The 22,355-nt window shown below is 39.6% G+C and overlaps 2 protein-coding genes across 2 annotated transcripts in view; one reads left to right on the forward strand and one right to left on the reverse strand.

The window, feature by feature from the left end:
• Positions 1 to 12,049, forward strand: part of LOC127448282 (uncharacterized) — a 384,406-nt gene extending 372,357 nt beyond the window's left edge. The window contains exon 2 of the mRNA XM_051710703.1: positions 11,104 to 12,049. Within this exon, the coding sequence (XP_051566663.1) occupies positions 11,104 to 11,623 (520 nt within the window). The 3' untranslated portion in view covers positions 11,624 to 12,049. The remainder of the gene's footprint in view (positions 1 to 11,103) is intronic.
• Positions 1 to 22,355, reverse strand: part of LOC127448239 (E3 ubiquitin-protein ligase SH3RF3-like) — a 215,231-nt gene that overhangs the window by 162,929 nt on the left and 29,947 nt on the right. The window lies entirely within an intron of this gene.

The following is a 22,355-nucleotide window of genomic DNA, read 5'->3' on the forward strand; positions in this document are numbered from 1 at the left end:
TCACTTCCGAGGTGCCCCTCGATGGTCCTCAAGAATTAAAAGCCAGAGTAATTTCCTCTGAGAGAACATCAGTGTGTACTATAATATGCCTGTTAGGCTTGAATAATACATTTTAATAGCATGCACCAAGACAAATTGCTTGTTTGGAACGCATTGTGCCATTTGTAATGGCTTGTTACGCTGTTACTCACAACGGCACACTGCGGTGGGTCTTTAAGCAAATATGTGTGTTTGTTCTCTTGCGAAGCTGATTTCCATATAATGGGGTGTTCAAACATACAAAGAATTAAACACTGCAGGTCGCCGAGTGGCTGGTTGTCACAAGGGTTACGACTGCTGGATAAGAGTCACCGGTGTACTACGGGCTTGTTCATCTGTCTTAGTGCACTGTAAGTCACTTTGGATAAAAGCGTCTGCCAAATGCATACATCTTCTTTTTTATTATTGGGAGTTTGGCTGCAAAATGAACTACATCTGGGTTTTTATTCATTTTGGAATCTTGTGGCCTCTATGTCTGTGCCACAAGCTTCGAGCCGGACTGCAATGTACCTCAATGACCTCCGCCAGCATCATCTTGGTCATACGATGGAATACACTTTCTTATATTTAATACATAGTTCATAAATTACTGCCAACTACAGCCTTCATCAGCCAAATAACGAAGGACACTGCATCAATGTGCACTTCCACAGATAATTCAGGATGGACTTTAAAAGACATTTAGTCATCAATCTCACAGTTCATGCAAAAAAAAAAACATTTTGTTTAAACAATGGCAAACAACATCTACACAGTTTTCTTACATAAAACAAGACTTGTACTACTCATAGATAACTATTACTGGTATTTTATTCATGACAAATAATATTATTTTCATTTTTCTTTAATCAAATAGCAGATATGCAGCTTCATTTTCTGTTACAAGAGAATTTTCTGTAAAGCTGCTTTGAAATGATGTGTTGTGAAAAGCGCTGTACAAATCCAAATTACTTGACTCTAAATAACACCAGCGCTGCGTGTGTTTACACTGACTCAAGGACATTTACACAGAAGGGCCAGTGTCTGAGATTGCCCATTATTTCCTGCTGTCTAGCCTTTGGCCTTGTTAAGGGATCTCCACAAGCCAGACGTGGTTCTCCTGACCACAGGCATCTTAGCGGTGGAGCCACCCAATGAGCAATGAGATTGTTCGGTCAAACATTTCTTCTGGCAAAATCTACACCCTCCCGCTGTGTTTATTGTTCTCAGAGGAAACAGCTAAAGCTCAACGTCTGTCCCAGCATCAACATCATCTGAGCCAGATCTTCATGGGGTCTGATTTCATAGGAAGATTTGTCAGGTTGTGCAACACAATAATTGTTCTTGGAGGAATTTGATGAGAAATGTTTGAGTTCATATTGAGATTAGTGGTCGAATTATATATTGCCGAGGCATATAAATCGGACGATATTCAGAATTTTTTTATTATCGCATCGGCCGATAAAATTTCCCATTTGGCCTGCTTGCATGTGAAGCGACTGAGACATGTAAATGACCAGTCACGGTTCATTTTGTTGTTACGTGCCATCGTGTTACTGCAATAACAGACCGGTGTACAACACAGTCTCATTTAAACCATCCGCACATCAGAGCCGCGGCAGACGCCTTTGAGCTCATAATGTTAACGTGCTCATCTGTTTCATTCTCCCTCTCCCTCCTCAACAGTTCCCTGTAACTTTTAACTGTCTTGTCCAATGATAAAAAGGCAAATATCAATAAAACTAATATAATATATACGTCTGCAAATATGCGCATATCTCATTTAAACAGATGTAATAAACCAACCTCACAAAACTTCAGCAGATCCAGCATCCATCATTTATTTACCTCTAAAGCATGTATTCTATCAAAATCCCTCAATAGTTCCCCATTACTTTTAACTTTCTTTTCTAATGATAAAAGGCAAATATCAATAAAACTTCTATTATATACCATTTGCAAATATGCACATATCTCGTTTAAATAGATGTCATTCACGAATCTCACGAAAATCCAGCGTTTTCTTCCCGTCGAGCGCTCTCTGAAGCGCATATTATATCAGTCAGAATCAAAACTTCAGGATCAGGATCAAAAGTTCCTCTGATTCACAAATCATGACAGTCAGTCCGTGACAATCCAAGCAGGCGATCCAGGCCGTTTAAACTGTCAGGAGATTGCTGCTCACACTGGATCCGCACGAGCGTGTGAGTGCAACTTCAAGGTAAAAGTGCTTCACGTGTGCTATAGGTCTTATTCACTATGCACTGTATGTTCAGCTGGTTTGATTCAGTATTTTTTGAGTAAATGCGATTGTTAATGCGCACATGCCATCCATGGTTGCTGGACTACTGGAGGACAAGTCTCAGTTGCCTCCACTTCTGAGAGCATCAATCCGCGCATCTTATCACGTGACTCGTTGTGCATGACACCGCGGAGACTCACAGCATGTGGAGACTCATGCTACTCTCCACGATCCACGCACAACTTACCACACGCCTCATTGAGAGCGAGAACCACTAATCGTGACCACGAGGAGGTTACCCCATGTGACTCTACCCTCCCTAGCAACCAGGCCAATTTGTTGCTTAGGAGACCTGGCTTGAGTCACTCAGCACATTCTGGTTTTGTGTGAAATTGAGTAAATATAGTGCTAAATAAGAGTTTATTCATTTTTTAGCAATTTTATGTTTGTTATTTACTATTTTATGTGATATATCGGCATTAAATCAGCCTATCGGCCATTAAAAAACCCATATCGGTCGATCACTAATTGAGATCTCTGACTTTTAATTGTGATCTTTAGTATCTTGGCTAATCTGAGTAAAGTTTGAGACCTTGTTGCAGCCTGATCTCATGAAAAATTTTGTGACTGTGGCGATATTTTTGCAAAATGAAATTACGCAGTTCATTACAGCTATTGCAGCAGTTCTGAGGTGAAATGTCCACTGTGTGGCGCTAAAAGCGAGTTAAATGTTCTCTAACAGATGAGGTTTGCTCTATTGAGTTTTAATTCAACAAAACCGACCTCCCTACCCTAAACCTTAAACCTAAATCTATCCGATATCATCAGAAAAAGCAAATGTGAGATGAAAAACACAATTGCGTCATTTTGTGGTGCTTCTATGACACTTTGGGCTCACGTGTGGAATCGTGTGCTCTTCAGGACTTGTACCCCGCTCCTTTACATCACAAGTGCAACGCTCTATTAGTCGAGCAATTTGATCACACTCGAACAAACATGTAAATGTAGTTGATTATGTAATGCAAACGTTAAAATGAGTCATGCACTATAGTAAAAGTGTTTAGATGTCATAAGATAGCATTGTGTGAGGAATGGTGAAAAGTAAGTGTTTATGAACTGATAATCTGCCGTTGTACTCTTGATTTGTATGAAAGTGAATAAAAGTCATTGTTGTTGTAGTGCCTCTAGTGTTCATTTCACCAGGAAACTGCTGCAACACGTAGTAAAATGATGTAAAAACTTTGTAAGTCTTGATTTGCTCTGCATTTCATATTAATACTGTCAGGGAGAAACGACCGAGAAATAAAAAAGATCTCATTTGTGAGCTCAGGTTGGCTCAGGACTGACTCGGATGGAGAACAGAGTGACCGTAACTGTCAGTCAGACAGAAAGAATGATTGTAAATGAGCAGTGGTGATTTCATTAAGACAGAAAGCGCATGGAATGTGCTGTTCTGCAATCATTGTCTCGTGTGTCTGACAGGTCCTTCACAAAACCCTCCACACAAAACACTGCAGATTGGCCATAAATGACACTGTGTGTTCACTCAATGCAGTAATCATGACTTTCAACGATCCAAACCAGCCAAGAACAACAACACTTCTTTCTCTGTCTCTGTTTGGCCAGTTGTTGGAAACACTTTCATAAACTGGACGGGAGGAGCACATTTCATTATAATGACACTTACACTGATTAACAAAGACACTGGCAGCTTTCACATGGACTGCTGGAAGAAACTCAACATAGCAGATATGTTAAATAATGTTGAATAACAGACAGACAGTTAAAGCATTCCTAATCAGTCATTTAAAAAACAAAAATTAATACTGACTGACTGATTTACTACATTTCATTAAATTTTCATACAATTATCTAATCAGCCAATCATGTGGCAGCAGTGCAGTGCATACAATCATGCAGATACGGGTCAGGAGCTTCAGTTAATGTTCACATCAACCATCAGAACAGCACAGCAAAAACATGCTAATATGGTAATGTGCTATTGAACAAACTTTTTTAGCCTTTTTAAAAAGTTAAATTTCAATGTAAGTAAAATTGTAAATTAAAACATGCGCATGTGTCCTTCAAGTGTTTTTAAGAAGGGCCCAACTGAAATCTGTGCTTTTCATTTTATTTTATTTTTTAGAATTCCATGTTTTAAAGTTTTATGTAATTTCATCATCAAAATAGTGTCTAAAATGAATTCCTAAAACTTTTAACTAATGAAAATAGGACAGTTACTTTTTAACATACCATTGCTTTTTTTTGACCAAACTTTTCAGTAAAACAGCACTCTAGCCTGTGATATATTGTTTTTTTATTACTATTATTTTTATTATTATTATTATTATTATTACAGTGAATATTACATTTTACTACACAGTTGTAATATATTTCTGCCGCAGTTCTTCAGTTTCAGGTGTCTCCATTTTATTTTGAATTGGGCTTTTATTTTGATGTGTGTTTTTTTTCCCCCAAGTTGGAATTACCAATTCCCAATGCGCTCTAGGTCCTCGTGGTGGCGTAGTGACTTGCCTCAATCTCAGTTGCCTCTGCGTCTGAGACGGTCAATCCGTGCATCTTATCATGTGGCTTGTTGAGCACGTTACCACGGAGACATAGCGCGTGTGGAGGCTTCACGCTATTCTCCACGGCATCCACGCACAACTCACCACACGCCCCACCGAGAGCAAGAACCACATTATAGCGACCACGAGGAGGTTACCCCATGTGAATCTACCCTCCCTAGCAACCGGGACAATTTGGTTGCTTAGGAGACCTGGCTGGAGTCACTCAGCACGCCCTGGATTCAAACTCGTGACTCCAGGTGTGGTAGTCAGCGTCAATACTCGCTGAGCTACCCAGACCCCTTGACGTGTGGTTTTGATGGAAGCTTTACTTCTCTGGATAAACAGTTCGCTACGTGGCCCCAAAGCGCAAATGCTGTGATTTAATTATATAAATGTATAGTTTGCATGTGCTGCATGCTTCACAGTGCTCTGCTCTGTCATCTCGTATAACACACAGCGCGCTTGATTTTGTGGAGTTTGGAGTTATGTTTTCACACATTCACTTTAAAGCACGCAGCTCATGCAGACTAAGACTGCAGTCTTTTGCGGTTTAATAATCAAACTAGGACATGTCACGATTTTCACAGAAATAATTGTGCATTCATTTTTTCACCAAATATGTCAAATGTGTGTGAGCATTTGGAAGCAGTCGTGCCAGTCAGACAGTGAGCGGGTATCGAATGGAATCAGTTCTTGGTACTACCGGTACTGCAGAAACACTTGTATCGTGACATCTTTTTTGATATCACTCTTCTGAAGTGTTCAATTTTCAAAATGTTTTGCTTCAGTTTTTGTACATCTCAGAGTAGTCTAAAAATGGCTAAAAATCACATCATACCACAGCACATTTGAGCCATCTGGAGAACACTCACACACACACACATAAATAAATGATGCTCTTTTTTTCGACTAGCTTCTAGTGCATGACTCAGCATTAGCCCAACTAAAGCACCGTGGTACCAAACATTTTTCATGGTCCAATTTCATGATTTTGCTCATTTCCATACTTGAACCAAATGACAATGTGCTTCTATTCAGCACAATTAACCAGTGTGATGTGAGACAAAAAAGTAAATGCATTGAAGATCAATTAAATACACTGTTTTAATGCATTTAGTGAATTTGACATTGTGGAGCAGTACGTTGTCATGTGTCTGTCACTGGGGAGAGAGGAAGCGGTAAGGGCCATCACCTGGTGATTAATGATATGTAACACCTGTGTCTCGTTACAGTGACGACGGAGATGGGCTTGAAAAGGCCACCGCGAACACCAGTGAGGGAGAGAGAGTCGGGAACAAGGAAACCGCGAAGTTGTGAAGCTGAAGTGTATTATGCTGTGAAGCTAAAGTGCATGAACTTTTGTCAAGCTGAAAAGCCCAAAGACTGTGTTTGTGAAACTGAGAGACCATTAAAACTTGACTTACCTGGACTGCCACCCCGATTCCCACTTCCTTCCTTTTATTGGAACTTTTACAGACATTATAACCATTTCATTCTGTAATTTATACATCAAATCCAGATGGGATTCTTGACATAAGTAAAGTCATTTGCACTCTTTGTATGGCAGAGTTGAATTATAATCACCCACATGCATTGCCAAACCCAACACTTACATATTTCCTTTTTATCATTAATTATGAGATTAATTGCTAATTATTGGCTTTAATTATGTATAGACAGCCCTAGTTTCATATCATTAGTCGCCCGAGGTTATTTGTTGCCTGTAAGGTATTGATTTACTGCTAATATCGAAACACTAGAGGCTGGTATCAAACCAAAGCCAAAATGTTGGTATTGATCCAACTCTCCAGCAGACTCTTGGGTTTCCCTGAAGGTCCCTCTGTCCAGATGGCATGATGGGATTTAGGCAGTAGACACTAACGTCTGGGGCAGGAGACCTCCAGATTAGAGAACAGATATACCAAGATACTTTCACCAGAACTTCCTGCTTTGGTCTCAGTGGTGGACCGGATTGAGACGGACAATCCTGAAGTATCAGTCTGTCACACCTAGATGACCTGTCCACAGACCATTCACTGACCGTCTGATGCATACTGCACATTAAACTGGCAAACTGAGCTGACTGTAAATCAAAACCTGACTCCCTCCACTGTGCTCTTCACAACAGGGCTGATATTCTGTCTCTGGGGTTTTCAAAGAAATAGATCCCTCTTTAACGGGCCTTGTCGGCCACTCATTTAATAACTTTGATCATCCGTCTAATTACTTTCATCAGGACTTAATCATCCAGACTCTTCTAACTAGTTCTAAATGGCAAGATCTGCAAGGAAGTCAAGGGCCTGCGATTAATCCATGTGTTTAAATGGAGGTTTTTAACATTTGCAGGAGTAATGCATTTTCAACAGACAACACTCAATCTGCCCCAGGGCTGCGATTTAAATTACTAAAACAGAACCTGAAGTCATTGAGCACCTGAGAAGTTTCATTAAAATAAAATCAAACAGCTCACAAAATCATCAGATATTAATCGAGAGGCCACTTGTCAAAACCCTTTTCCTGCTGGGAGCCGTTTAAGGACAGAATAGATGCTGCTTTATGAGGCTTTGTAAAGGAAATTCTGTTTTATTGATTTTACCGGGACGCCTTTTACTGCACGTGTGACTAAATATTTGGCTTTCTTGAGTCATATATCAGACTGCGTTCAGCATGCATTGTGCAAAACCACCGAAACATCCAGTGAAAGGATTGATTGCCTATTTTTGTCGGGTTGGGGGAAAAGTTGGTAGGAACTGCAAAATTTTCATTTGTCTGAAATTTACTGAACACTTATTTTTTTTATCAATAATTGTCCAATTTCAGTCAACTGTAGAACGAGGACCAGTGCTGGGACACTACTTTGAAAGTTACTTGTTTTTTGTTTTCGTAAAGCTACAACATACACATAATTTAAAATAGTCTAGTTAAACAACAGCTTCATTAATAGTTAGCTGCACTACAAGTTACTAACAAAAAGTTGCTATTGAATATGACAATACTTTTATAAATAAATAACTATTAGATGATATTACCAATTTTTTGTAATCAAAGCTGTATTATCTGGCAAAAACAATCATTTCAATTAGGGTGACAGCAGCATTAACCCTCCTATTGACTTAGGGTCATTTTTTACCTGTGATAGGTAGTGATCGACCGATATGGGTTTTTTAATGGCCGATAGCAATATCCAGAGAGCAGGGTGGCCGATAGGCTGATTTAATGCCGATATATCACACAATTTAATATAGTAAATAACATAAACATAAAATTGCTAAAAAATGAATAAACTCTTATTTAGCACTATATTTACTAAATTTCACACTAAACTTTAACTTTGTAAAAAAGTAATATACAGTCTAAAAAATACTGTATTTTAAATAGTAGATTTCTGTTTAGTCATTGTTAATATATTAGGAAGAAGGAAATAACAGCACACACAGTAGTCCAGCAACCATGGATGGCATGTCCACATTAACAATCACATTTACTCAAAAAAATATCTGATCAAACCAATTGTACATACGGTGCATAGTGAATAAGACTTATAGCACACGTGAAGCACTTGTACCTTTAAGTTGCACTCACACGCTCATGCGGATCCAGTGTGAGCAGCAATCTCCTGACAGTTTAAACGGCCTGGATCGCCTGCTTGGATTGTCACGGACTGGGGAACTATTGAGGATTTTGATAGAATACATGCTTTAGAGGTAAATAAATGATGGATGCTGGATCTGCTGAAGTTTTGTGAGGTTGGTTTATTACATCTGTTTAAATGAGATATGCGCATATTTGCAGACGTATATATGATATTAGTTTTATTGATATTTGCCTTTTTATCATTGGACAAGACAGTTAAAAGTTACAGGGAACTGTTGAGGAGGGAGAGGGAGAATGAAACAGATGAGCACGTTAACATTATGAGCTCAAAGGCGTCTGCCGCGGCTCTGATGTGCGGATGGTTTAAATGAGACTGTGTTGTACACTGGTCTGTTATTGCAGTAACACGATGGCATGTAACAACAAAATGAACCGTGACTGGTCATTTACATGTCTCAGTCGCTTCACATGCAAGCAGGCGATTCTCAGCGCCCTCAAGAAAGAAAGAAAAAAAGAAAAAAATCGGACAAAGGGGAAATTATTATTGGCCAATGTGATAATTAAAAAAGTCAGAATATCGGCTGATTTATCAGCCTCTGCAATATATCGGTCGACCAAGATAGGTAAAGATTACGTTACAAATACTGCATAGATTTTGGTACTGGAATCAAACATTGTGACTTTGTCAAGACCATGTAAACAAACAAAATTAAAAAAGATAAACTACCTTTGTATACAATTGTTTAAGAGAAATAACAATGTAAAACAAACTGTACCTTCCATTGTTTTAACGGGATGTTATACAGCTTTAAATAGTTTTTTTTTTGTACATCTATGAATCAGATTTGACCTAAAATATTTAAAATGTTCTCAAATGTATCCCCATACTGTTCTCTAGCTTTCCCACCTGCTCCACTGTATACTGCATCTTTTCCACGAATTGTGTAGACTTTCCTCTGAAACGGGGTTTGTGCACACATGTACATGAACACACACAGAGAGATTATTTTTTTACAGTTGTGAACAGGTGATTCGGTAGTAAATAAATTAACTAATATGATTTTATATGATAAGGTACAATGGAGATAAACAATTTGCAATTTGAATAGTTTTCAATACAGGTCAAAAATGACCCGAAGCAATAAAGACAATAAGAGGGTTAAACATGAATAGATTAACTGACACTATATTTATATATACATGTATACAGTACACACCGTATATATACATTTTTCACTCTAATTTATGAAACTCAGTCTATAACTGTAAAAAACAGCAGTATTAAACAGTATTAAATCTGACTCGAAAAAGCACATTAAATAAACAATTGTTTCATTTATTGGACCGATACATTTTTTATTTACTTGAGCCATGCGAACACGTGTTCGCTAAAATGAATCAGATTTCCCATTGCTATATAAGAACAGGAATGAGTATAAAGCCTAGTGTACACTACACGACTCAAACTCGTCTCCTTTGATGTTTTGAGTCAGCGACCAGTCTGCGACGAGAAGCCTTAGATCTCACAACAAACGGTCCCGTTGTGTGCGCACTCCTGCGACATGTCGAAACTAGTCGCAGACACTACGACAGATTTCAAACCAGCTAGATATCTAGACGTATTGTCGTCAGGTGTGCGCACTCTCCCTCCCATTCAGGAGACAAAAAATAATTCGAAAATAAAATAAATCTCCCTACCTGCCGTCTTTATTATTTTCAGCTAGTTTTTTTTTCTTTGCAAATAAGCGCAAAAATGGGTGTGAGCCATTCTTTCATGTTTGTTGACGTTATCACAAATAAACTGTGCGAGTTTGTGAATGGATTTAGTTACCGTAAAAGATGCGTTTTGGGTAGAGTTGGGGTACTCGAGTTCGTACTCAGACTTAAGTCCGAGTCACAAGTCCAATTTTAATAGACTTGGACTTGTCACAGGCTCATTTTTACTCTAACTTGACTCGGACTCAAGCTTTTGGGACTCGGGATTTTTTTTTGGGACTCGAGTCCATGGCATTTGATTTGTGATGCAATGGACAAAATAAATAAATAAATAATGACGAAACTGGCTGATGTCGTAAACGTAGCCAGAGTTTGTTTCACCATGTTGAGCAAACACACCTGCAGAGCGGCAAACTCAGTCAACCGATATGCTTGAATGTTACTATGGAGACTGCTGTATAACATCGATTACCGAGGTGGCTGGCACGACGAACACATGAAGACAGGTATGTAGCCAATGTACTAGAAACTACAAGGCAGTTTCGCACGGCACGGGACCTGACAACTGGTAAAATCGCAAGCGGTGTTTGTGCAGCCAAGACGGTGCTCGCATCACGGTTTCGTCGTGGTTAAGAACTTCAGTAAGTCAAGTCACCCACATCATGTCTCTCACAGTTTACTAAAACAACATACACTATATTGCCAAAAGTATTCGCTCATCTGCCTTTAGATGCATATGAACATGAGTGACATCCCATTCTTAATCCATAGGGTTTAATATGACGTCGGCCCACCCTTTGCAGCTGTAACAGCTTCAACTCTTCTGGGAAGGCTTTCCACAAGGTTTAGGAGTGTGTTTATGGGAATTTTTGACCATTCTTCCAGAAGCGCATTTGTGAGGTCAGACCCTGATGTTGGACGAGAAGGCCTGGCTCGCAGTCTTCGCTCTAATTCATCCCAAAGGTGCTCTATCGGGTTGAGGTCAGGACTCTGTGCAGGCCAGTCAAGTTCTTCCACACCAAACTCGCTCATCCATGTCTTTATGGACCTTGCTTTGTGCACTGGTGCGCAGTCATGTTGGAACAGGAAGGGGCCATCCCCAAACTGTTCCCACAAAGTTGGGAGCATGGAATTGTCCAAAATCTCTTGGTATGCTGAAGCATTCAGAGTTCCTTTCACTGGAACTAAGGGGCCAAGCCCAGCTCCTGAAAAACAACCCCACACCATAATCCCCCCTCCACCAAACTTCACAGTTGGCACAATGCAGTCAGACAAGTACCGTTCTCCTGGCAACCGCCAAACCCAGACTCGACCATCAGATTGCCAGATGGAGAAGCGTGATTCGTCACTCCAGAGAACGCGTCTCCACTGCTCTAGAGTCCAGTGGCGGCGTGCTTTACACCACTGCATCCGACGCTTTGCATTGCACTTGGTGATGTATGGCTTGGATGCAGCTGCTCGGCCATGGAAACCCATTCCATGAAGCTCTCTACGCACTGTTCTTGAGCTAATCTGAAGGCCACATGAACTTTGGAGGTCTGTAGCGATTGACTTTGCAGAAAGTTGGCGACTTCTGCGCACTATGCGCCTCAGCATCCGCTGACCCCGCTCTGTCATTCTACGTGGCCTACCACTTCGTGGCTGAGTTGCTGTCATTCCCAATCGCTTCCACTTTGTTATAATACCACTGACAGTTGACTGTGGAATATTTAGTAGCGAGGAAATTTCACGACTGGACTTGTTGCACAGGTGGCATCCTATCACAGTACCACGCTGGAATTCACTGAGCTCCTGAGAGCGGTCCATTCTTTCACAAATGTTTGTAGAAGCAGTCTGCATGCCTAGGTGCTTCATTTTATACACCTGTGGCCATGGAAGTGATTGGAACACCTGAATTCAATTATTTGGATGGGTGAGCGAATACTTCTGGCAATATAGTGTATCAAAATAAAAATTCAGAAAAATATTATTAATATTGGGCTTAAGTCTTTTCAGGTGTAATGTATCCACACATATGCATCTGTAGTCTCTTGTGGTGCATGAAGTGTTGTCAACTTAAACTGGTCGTTGATGAATTAATTGTAACTTTTTAAATCGTCGGGGAAATTTTTTTTTATTGCTAAAGCAGACTGCAACTCTGAAAAATAGATAAACAGCACCTATTTATTGTTTTTCTATTTTAAAAGCATTGACAAGCTGCTTAAAATATGTTCTTTTACAGTTTTTTCCACAATGAAATATGAAGTTATTTTGGGCAGTGAAATGTTTTGTTTATAACTGAATTATAAATTGGGTGACCAGACGTCCCGGATTATTACACAGGACAGTCCCGGTTTTTGGTAGGGCCACTGATTTTTTCTTCTTAAATTAAATCTCCTCATTGTCCTTCTCGTTATTGTCTCTGGTATCGTTTACAGAGAAGAAAATACATTTTGTTGCGTCGCACGTTGATTTGACGATACATTCATTCTAGTCTTCAGCAAATCAGCTGAAATGTATCAGGTTACCATGGCAATAAGGTCATGTGCTCAATGTCATCCTGTCAGTCGTATAACTTCTCAGCGAGTGCTAATTACTATTGTGTTGACTCATTATTTTCCAAAACCAGTCGGCAGATAGAGACAAAAAAGAAATCTCAGGATATATTATTTCATGTTTGAGTGGAGGGAGGGTTAGGAATGTCAACAGAACACAATAAGAAGTGTGTTGAAGGACAGTTTTGTCTTCATACACCTAAAGCATATACTTTCATTCTGAAACCACTCTGAAGTTTGTTAAGCAGGAAACTAATCATCAATTATATACAGTATATGAGATGCAACAGAGGTGTTTTTGTTACACTTATATTGACAATTGTGTTTTCTTAGTTGTGAAAGTTAAAATAAGTTTAAAATATTGATGTTGAGTTTACAGTGACAATTTTAATTCAGATTCTTGAACAGATTCATTCAGACTCGACTCGGACTCGGCCTGATACAGACTCGGTCTTGAGTCCGACTCGGCCCCTTTTGGACTCGGACTCGACTAAGGTGGACTCGAATCCAACACTAGTTTTGGGCGATCCATTTGAAACGCGACAACGTTAAATATAGCTGTTCCGAGGTCCAAACTGTTTTGAGATTTGTCTACTTTAAACACATTCAGACAGTGGGCTCGTATTGCCACAGCAGTGAAGCGCCGCATAATAAAACAAGAGTTTAAACTTTGCTGGTTATGTGCGAATTTAAAGGGAATTACCATCCGATCTGAATACTTTAAAAAGCGAATGCAGAGCGCAACTTGCGTCGTGCGGCTCTTGCCCATGAGCCAGTGGAAAACAGCGGCTGAATCGGATGACAAGAAGTTATAATTTCTCCATCTCCATGAGTTAACGAAACCCCACATGAAACACACAAAACACACATGTACAGTGCAGCGTGTCTCTCACTGTACATGATTTGACTGACAACTAGTTGTCCAGTGCGGGTCAGTTCACACAGCACAGGTTTGCTGAGAATGCGGTTGTGAGAGCTGAAAATTTGCTGGTGTCAGTTCGGTTATAGAATGCGGTTGTCACTCTCATAACACCGTGTAACAAATTTTTATTTATTTTTTTCTTCTTCTTCCTGGGTAGTAAGTGTTATTTCCTAATTGCTTATGCCTCAAAAGTATAGAAAATGGCTATTGGGGGCCTGGGTAGCTCAGTGGTAAAATACACTGGCTACCACCCCTGGAGTTCGCCAGCTCGCTAGTTCGAATCCTAGGGCATGCTGAGTGACTCCAGCCAGGTCTCCTAAGCAACCAAAATCGGCCCGGTTGCTAGGGAGGGTAGAGTCACATGGGGTAACCTCCTCGTGGTCGCTATAATGTGCTTTGTTCTCGTTGGAGTGTGTGGTGAGTTGAGCGTGGTTGCCACAGTGGATGGCATGAAGCCTCCACACGCGCTGTCTCCATGGTGACATGCTCAACAAGCCACGTGATAAGATGCGCGGGTTGATGATCTCAGACGCAGAGGCGTCAAACCCACTGACCACTCAAGCAACTGCTACTTCTGCATGGTGGACCCTTCCAAACATCGGACTGGCAAGAATGCACCTGCTATCACGTATCCGGACCTTCCTTCATCTATCACTCCGGTGCCCACTGCCATGAGCTCCCCGTACCCACTCCTCCGGAGAGAGAGCAGCCATCTTTAGAAGAGAGCAGCAAGTCAGAGAGCGAGGAAGACGTTGTAGATCCAGATGACAATTTCAGAGGTGGAGCTGAGGAGAGAATCCCATACTACCCCAACCAAAAACACCTCAACGACTTGATTAGAGATCTTGGTCTCACCAAGTCCAATGCCGAGCTTTTGACGTCTAGGCTCAAGCAGTGGAACTTGTTGGATGAAAGTGTGCAAGTCGCAGATCAGAGGAAGCATCACCAACCTTTTTCCAGCTTCTTCACCCGTCAAGATGGGCTCTGCTTCTGCCACAATGTGACCAGTCTGTTGGAGGGAATCGGAATCGCCTGTGACCAGAATGAGTGGCGCCTCTTCATTGACAGCTCATCCAGGAGCCTCAAAGCCGTGCTGCTCCATAATGGTAACAAGTACCCGTCTGTTCCCCTGGCTCACTCGGTGCACCTCAAGAGGATTACAACAGCATCAAGACCTTGCTGGACGCCTTGAAATATGATGAGTACATTTGGGGGCTGATTCGTGAAAGTGATTTACAGTATAATCGTAAATCTCGAAAAACTACTCACTTCTAAATCTTTTGTAGTCATTTTTGTATTACTTTAGTATAAATACATGTTCATTTGGATTCATATGTTGTTTTTTTCTGACTTCATGTGAATGAAAAGACACAAATTTGCCCGTTTTCTCATTGGAAAATAGGTAAATTTCAAAATATCACTGTCCTGGTCACAAAAGCAAAGTTTGTGGGGAATAATAGCCATTTTCTATACTTTTGAGGCATAAGCAATTAGGACATAACACTTACTACCCAGGAACAAAAATTGTGTTACATAGTGTAATAACCGAACTGTGTGTGAACGTAACTGTATTAAGCACTCAAAACAGGACTGTCTACCGCATTCTGCTGCTGTGTTAATGTAGCCCAGGTGTACACAGGGCCTCAGTCGGGGACGAATGTTGTGTAGTTGATACACCTTGTGTAGTGTGCGCACCAGCACCACTGAAGTCTGTGAGTCGCAGAGCGCCGACTGCATGATTGACTTAAGAAAGTAAAAAGTAAATGAATCAATATTGATTTCATGTTAACTAAAGAAAGAGCTACACAATATAGTGTGCCTGTTCTGATCTAAAGTAAGAGTCATGCTTATACCTCTTGATGAATTAATTAGAGACATCATGTCATACTAAAGCCAAATAAAGCATAATTAAAGTGTCAATTAAAGTCACTCACTGAATGACAGCACTTCACTGGAGTGCACTGATCTCAGCAGTGCTGAATGCTGCTTGATTATAGTTTATTAGTCATTACTAGCTCATAATGACCCAAATGTTTCCTTAAAATGCTTCAGATTAACAGCTGAGGATCTACAACAGTGTTTAATACAGATAAATTAAATTCAGTATTAATACAGGAGTTCTTCCTCATCTTGACTTATTCAGGACACGTCCGGCTCTGTATTTTTACATGACTCCATTTGTCCTATTTGCATGCATGTGTAAAAACATTTAGCAGTTCTGCCCACTGACATACTGTATAATATCTCTACTGTGATATAAACATTATAGCAAAATCTCTAGCAGTTTCATATTCGATCACGGCTGCTGGGATTTTTACTAAGACTGCTGCGCTCTGTTGTGCTTTATTGATTATCAAGAACCTAATGGCCACTCTAACAAACGCTTTAGACTTCCTACCATAAACAAATTAATTAATTAACTAATTAAGGGGTAGGAGGACTTCCTAAAGGCACTGTATATCTAATCTTGTGTAGCAAGACTAACAGAAAACTCAGAATATACAGTTATGTTCGTGGATATCTCGTGCCTCAAAGACTAATAAAACTGTAACTAATAAACACCTGACTGTGCGCACTTACTCCCAGACATTGCGTAAAGCCAGCCAATCAGATCAGATCTGTTGCCGACTGATGCCGAGACTACTGTGTGTTCATCAGCTGGATTACAGTGAAACATGTTTGTTGATGTTTTAACCTTTTTTGTCTTAGAACACAAGAACACTTGATCTAGAACAGATGCAGCTGTTTTGTGTTCTGCTCAACATTACGTTTGCGCTCAAGAATATGAGCTTGTTCTTGTTGCCAGGCAACTGCACTTATTATAGCCGATGTTCCAGGATGCCAATGTGTGTTCTTTTACAATTTGACTCCAACATTACCACTAACCAACCCATGATGATTCCTTTGCAGCATCACTCAAGATGTGTCGGTGCAGCATTTCTCTTATAGCAAAAGGTTTTGGTTAAAAAATACACAGGTTATGTAGTTGAACTTTGCTATATTCCTTAGTGAAAAACTTCTACTTAGCCTGTGTACATCTACAGTATATACTGTTTTATTACGCTTCAGTCTATGTATGAGGAATGACATTCGGATGAATCAGATTTCAGTTGGCGAATGTTTTAGGAATCATTCATTTCTCTGTGAAACAAGCACTCTGCAAATGGTGATTTTCCCACACCGCAAAAACCAACCACGTCTCAATTTTCACCTCATCTTCCAGCGTAACCATAGTGACCACAGACACAGCCGTACAGCCGTGACTGGTGTGTAGAGGAGCAGTGAATGATGATGTAGTGATGTCATAACTGTGGTGTTTTGGCAGATGTTCTCCAGGCCAGCTGCCGAATGACATCACTCACACATCAGAGTCTGTCTGCACCTGTTGCACACTACACAACCGCCTGGATACAACTATGATGAGTAAACTAAACTGTTATTGGTAGCTGAACACATTGTCAAATTAGACAAAGGGAACAAACAAACACCTTGCCTTCTTTGGGCCAAATTCAAATGCAGCATCGCACGCTTCCTTGACGAAGAAGGCCATCTCAGATTTCATTGCGACAAGCTCAATTTACAGATAATCCAAGACAGAAAAAGCCTAAATATTATCATTTAAAAACCTGTCCTGGTCCTATTTTACTCCAAAATTAAAATAAATCAATTATATTATTATTGGCATAAATTAAGCCTATTGTTAGGGCTGTTAAAGTTCTTTATTGTTACATTATTTTCATAATATAAGAATAATAATTGAAAACAATGGGAATAATAAAAATAAAACGTTTTATATGTGTTGCGGTAATGAGAAATGGAGGGTAAAATGTGCTTAAGTGTCCTGAAAATAATGTCACAATGCAAAATCTAATTTCTTAATGCAAAATCTAATTTCATTTTTATTTTGTATAGAGTTAGAGGTTAAATATGACCATTTCCGTGACAGGTTTTGTGAGAATCACCCTATTACAGCACAATGTTATTAGTTTAGCAACATGCTAATCTCAGACTATTGAGTCTCTCATGCACTTCACGTGTCAGTAAAGAGCATGCTTGAGATGAAATATGAGACAAGTGATGTTTGAAAAAAAAAAAAAAAAAAAGAAACAGAAAAACCAAGGTAAATATCACTTGTGTGCCGAATATTTTTATTGGCCGTCATTTCCAGTCAAACTGTAATTTTGCCAAATTATGCAAAAAGTATGATATATATGATTACATTTTCTGTATTTAGGAAACATAAAAAATGTTAGCTATGAAATTAGCCTCAGCAAGACAAAAGAGTTTGAAAAGCGTTACAAATGTCATTTCCATCAGCGTCATTTCCAGCACAGAATTCTATTAAACACAAAACAGAATTTGAGATGTGCTGGAAATGAATTTTCATAAATCTCCTGTGACTCGTGAATACACACTGATGGACATTGTTAGGAGACAAATTAAATCAACTAATGAGTGTGTCATTTTTTTGCTATTTGCTATCCACAGAGAAAAAAGTGCCCGAAGTGGAAGAAATACCCAGTAATGCTCTGAAAGTCTTTCTGCCTCTAATCAATGATATACATTTAGTTCTGTCTTGCACAACAGCATTGATGACCATCTGCTATGTTTACACGACAACAATGTACTAAAAAATCCTTTGCGTTTTTGAAATGTTTCATGTACAGACGATAATGTTGTTCACACGGATCCGCGAAAACGACTAAAAACGCTGTATTATTCATGCCAAGCCAGCAGTTGGCGATGTCACTTTGTAAAGAAACACTACGCGACTGCGCACATAAGCATTCTTCCACAGAGCGGTGAATACAAACAATGAAGATGGCGATCGCTGGTCGTAGTAGTGATGCAGTAAATCTACACTTTGCTGGAGAAGCGTCAATAAACTCAAAATCTTGAGCAGCACAAACACAGTCCTGTAGTCCGCCATTGTAGTTTTGAAGTACTTGCGCGCATGCCTATAGACTGAACACGTAATACGCGTGCGCATAACGTCAGTGTTTTCACAAATTCAAGTTTTTGTATGTTTACACGGAGACGATAACGACATCGTTTTCAAAAACTTGCACTTTGAAACCCGTTTTCAAAAGTTTGCGTTTTCAGGTCCCAAAACGCCGTTGTCGTATAAACGAACTGCCAAAATGCATTAAAAGTTTTCCGTTTTTATTTGAAAACGTTGTCGTGTAAACAGCCCCTTAGTTTACTCATTTTAACTACTAATAGTTCTAAACATAAATAACTAATATTGGCTTTATATTCATTTTCTGCTATAGCATAATTTCATGTACAGCTGCTTTGAAACAACGCCTGTTGTGAAAGCGCTATACAAATACATTTGACTTGATTAGTGTTCACATGACGAGTGTTCAAAGCACAAATACTGGGATCAGGTTATATGGACTACACTGTTACTGCCGGTGAAGCTATGAGAGCAGAGATAACCAATCATTTTAGCCCATTCAGTCTTTTTAGATGTGCCAGCCGAAAGCCAGTAACAACAGTGCTTTAGTGAATTAGCAGCAGCAGGAAGAGCCTTTAATTAGCTGTTGTCTCTGTAATCTTGTGAATGAAGTGTCTGCTTCAAACCTCAGCACAAAGACTGCAGACTAAACACAGATTTTTTTAAGGAGGGATGCCATTCATCAGTTAAAAGAGGAGAAGTGTTGGACGTGCGTCTAATGAACAGCTGGAACTAAACAGACGATTAAATCTTTTGCCTGAAATAAAGTTCACTTTATACCACACACACAAAGGTGCTCACAGATAGAGGGAAATGTTTTTGAGCAATACTTGAGAAAGGCTTCGAGAAACCGTCTAACCTGAGCAGTCCAGTTCAAACAGAGTGATTATGTGAATAGTAGTGTGATCAGCACATATAAATATGCATTTAATGCCTGCTGCAGACTGCCCACCTGTCCACAGACCAGCCGGTAATCAAGCGCACAAATGACGAATGCAGAATTAGATTGATGTATAAATCATATTAAGTCTGACCTGGCTGTTCACACATATAAAATTGGCCCAGATCTGACACGCAAATGTCATATTTAATGCGCTTGTAGCTGTTCACACTGTCATCCAAGAAACAGACCTGTGACACATGAGAGGGGGGAAAATAGCCACTTTTTGAATCATGCACGTCACTTACATCAGCGAGGGTGAGATTATATTTGTAAAGAAAATCATAATCATGTGATGGATCTTTACTCGCATTTGGTGCATGTTAATGCTAGCCGCCTGCGCACAGGACGCGTGATGCAAATTGCGTCATCAGCAGAATGCATGCGGCCCAATATTTGTGCATGCGCTTGGAATTATTTGCACTAATTACTGGGTCCACAAGGTTGCAACACTCACAACTGAGCCTTTGCTGTCATGAAGAAGTGCTAGAAGAAGATGTAAACACTGGTAAACAACAAGAGCACATGTGAGGAGGTCTGGAGATTCCTGCATTTGTATAACTCAAGTCTGAAAGAATATAAAGACATCTGTATGGGTCTAAACTCCTGAAGAGAAACAGTCCAGTATCTCTTAGCAGTCAAAGCGCGAGTGCACTAACCACCTGTGCATGTATGCACAGTCAACTGAAGTATACTTTGAAAGGCTTTGCGTTCCAATGGGCCTGTTGCGATTATTAAATAATCATCTGATCACAGTTTTTTAATCTAATGTGCACTTCAACTTCTAATCACATTTTAATGCCCAAATAAGGGAATTTTAAGCAAATATATAAATTCTATCAACTGCACGTTTGTGTGTCATTCAATTGAACTACGAGCGTCACTGAGCCACACCGTGGACATCATCCAGAGCAGTACCTGTCCAGGAGATGCCAAACTCCCGCGAAAATATAAACTTTGACAGTGAACGCAAAAGTGCTCCGTCTTCAGTGACAAAGAGGAGACATGTTTTATTTTATTTCTGTGGAGTAATAAAACGAAGAAACAAAATCTCAAAGGTTTTGCTTCATGAGAAATACGATTTAATCAAAGGGCATTAAAATAACATGTGGAAGGGAAGAAATTAGGACAGAAATATTTTACTATTGCATAATAATATAATTTAATATTAAAAAAATATTTTTATATAATATATATGTTCAAAAAAAAACAACAGTGTAAATGTAAAATTGAAGTTGACCAAAAAAAAGAGACATATTGTAAGTACTTGTAATTAGTAATTAGTAATTAGTAATTTGTAATTGTAATTAGTATTGTAAGTCAGGTCTCCTATGTCAGGTCTCCTAAGCAACCAAAGTGGCCCGGTTGTTAGGGAGGGTAGAGTCACATGGGGTAACCTCCTCGTGGTCGTGATTAGTGGTTCTCGCTCTCAATGGGGCGTGTGGTAAGTTGTGTGTGGATCGTGGAGAGTAGCATGAGCCTCCACATGCTGTGAGTCTCCGCGGTGTCATGCACAACGAGTCACGTGATAAGATGCACGGATTGACGTGGAGGCAACTGAGACTTGTCCTCCGCCACCCGGATTGAGGTGAGTAACCGCGCCACCACGAGGACCTACTAAGCAGTGGAAATTGGGCATTCCAAAATTGGGAGAAAAGGGGATAAAAAAATGGGATAAAAAATAATAATAATAATAATAATAAAATAAAGAGAAATATTTTGATATTTAAAAAATTATTTTTCATGTAATTCGCGAGTTTTTAAAGCTTTAAAAGGAAATCATATATTGCTATTTTATTATTTGATTAATATATTTAAAGTTAAATATGTAAAAATGCAGTTATTTGTTTGACAATTAATCGTCAGCCAAATTTCATAATCATGACAGCCCTACATTCGACTGTACGCAGACGCTAAGTGTTCGCGTCAAAACCAAAGTATACACTGGGCTTTAAGTGACACAAATAGTGGGGTTACTGCTTAAGAAATCAATCCATCGAGCAAGAGACTGGCAATGAGCAACAGCCAAAGAAAAAGAGAGCGCAAGAGAGAAAGGCGTTGGGAAGCAGGAGACAAAAAATAATCTGAAAATAAAAACATCACCCACGTCTCCCAAACCGCTGTCTCATCAGCTGTTTTCCCATTTTGTGCGAATCAGTGCAATAACAGGCCCGAGCTCGTCTTTCATGTTGTTTGTTGACGTGTTATCACGAATAAACTCTCCCATTGCTATCTGTGTGAGTTTGTGAATTAATTTTGGGACCGTAGTTTCAATCAGGAATGATGGTTGTATGATTGATACATCCAGTCTGCAATCAGTTCTCTAGTGTGTGCTTGGCTTTAGTATATGCACGTCTGATCATATGTTTTCTAGTATCCCAGTCTGTCTCTGGCACACTGCACTGCCATGATTTAAACTGAACTCAGAATCGATTCAGAATCGTTGAAGAAAGAATTGCTTTGCATCGGAGAATGCATTTTCTTTTTCCACCGCTAATTGCCACATAAACGAGGCAAATGACAGCAAATATTTACATGGAAAATCAATTAAAGACTTTAATAGACTGCACAGTCCAGAGGGAAAACCCAATCTCAGACAGCCATAGGAAATGATTCACATTGGCTCATGGCACAGATAATTAGCCACAGGAAGAATCTAAAGCCCAAATATTTGAGAATAACGCAGTAGAAAATGAAACCAGGAGAGACAAGCGTGTTCCACTGTAAAACCCATGTTTGTTTGTTTTATTTCCAGCCACTCTCTCTATTCTGATGTGAAATTGGGTGATTTGACTCATTGAGAAAATCAATAACCTGTTAGTTGCTTCTTGATTACTGATCTTTAGTTTTGCTTGATCG

This window comes from Myxocyprinus asiaticus, chromosome 11 (assembly GCF_019703515.2).
Source record: "Myxocyprinus asiaticus isolate MX2 ecotype Aquarium Trade chromosome 11, UBuf_Myxa_2, whole genome shotgun sequence".
In the NCBI taxonomy this organism is placed as follows: domain Eukaryota; kingdom Metazoa; phylum Chordata; class Actinopteri; order Cypriniformes; family Catostomidae; genus Myxocyprinus; species Myxocyprinus asiaticus.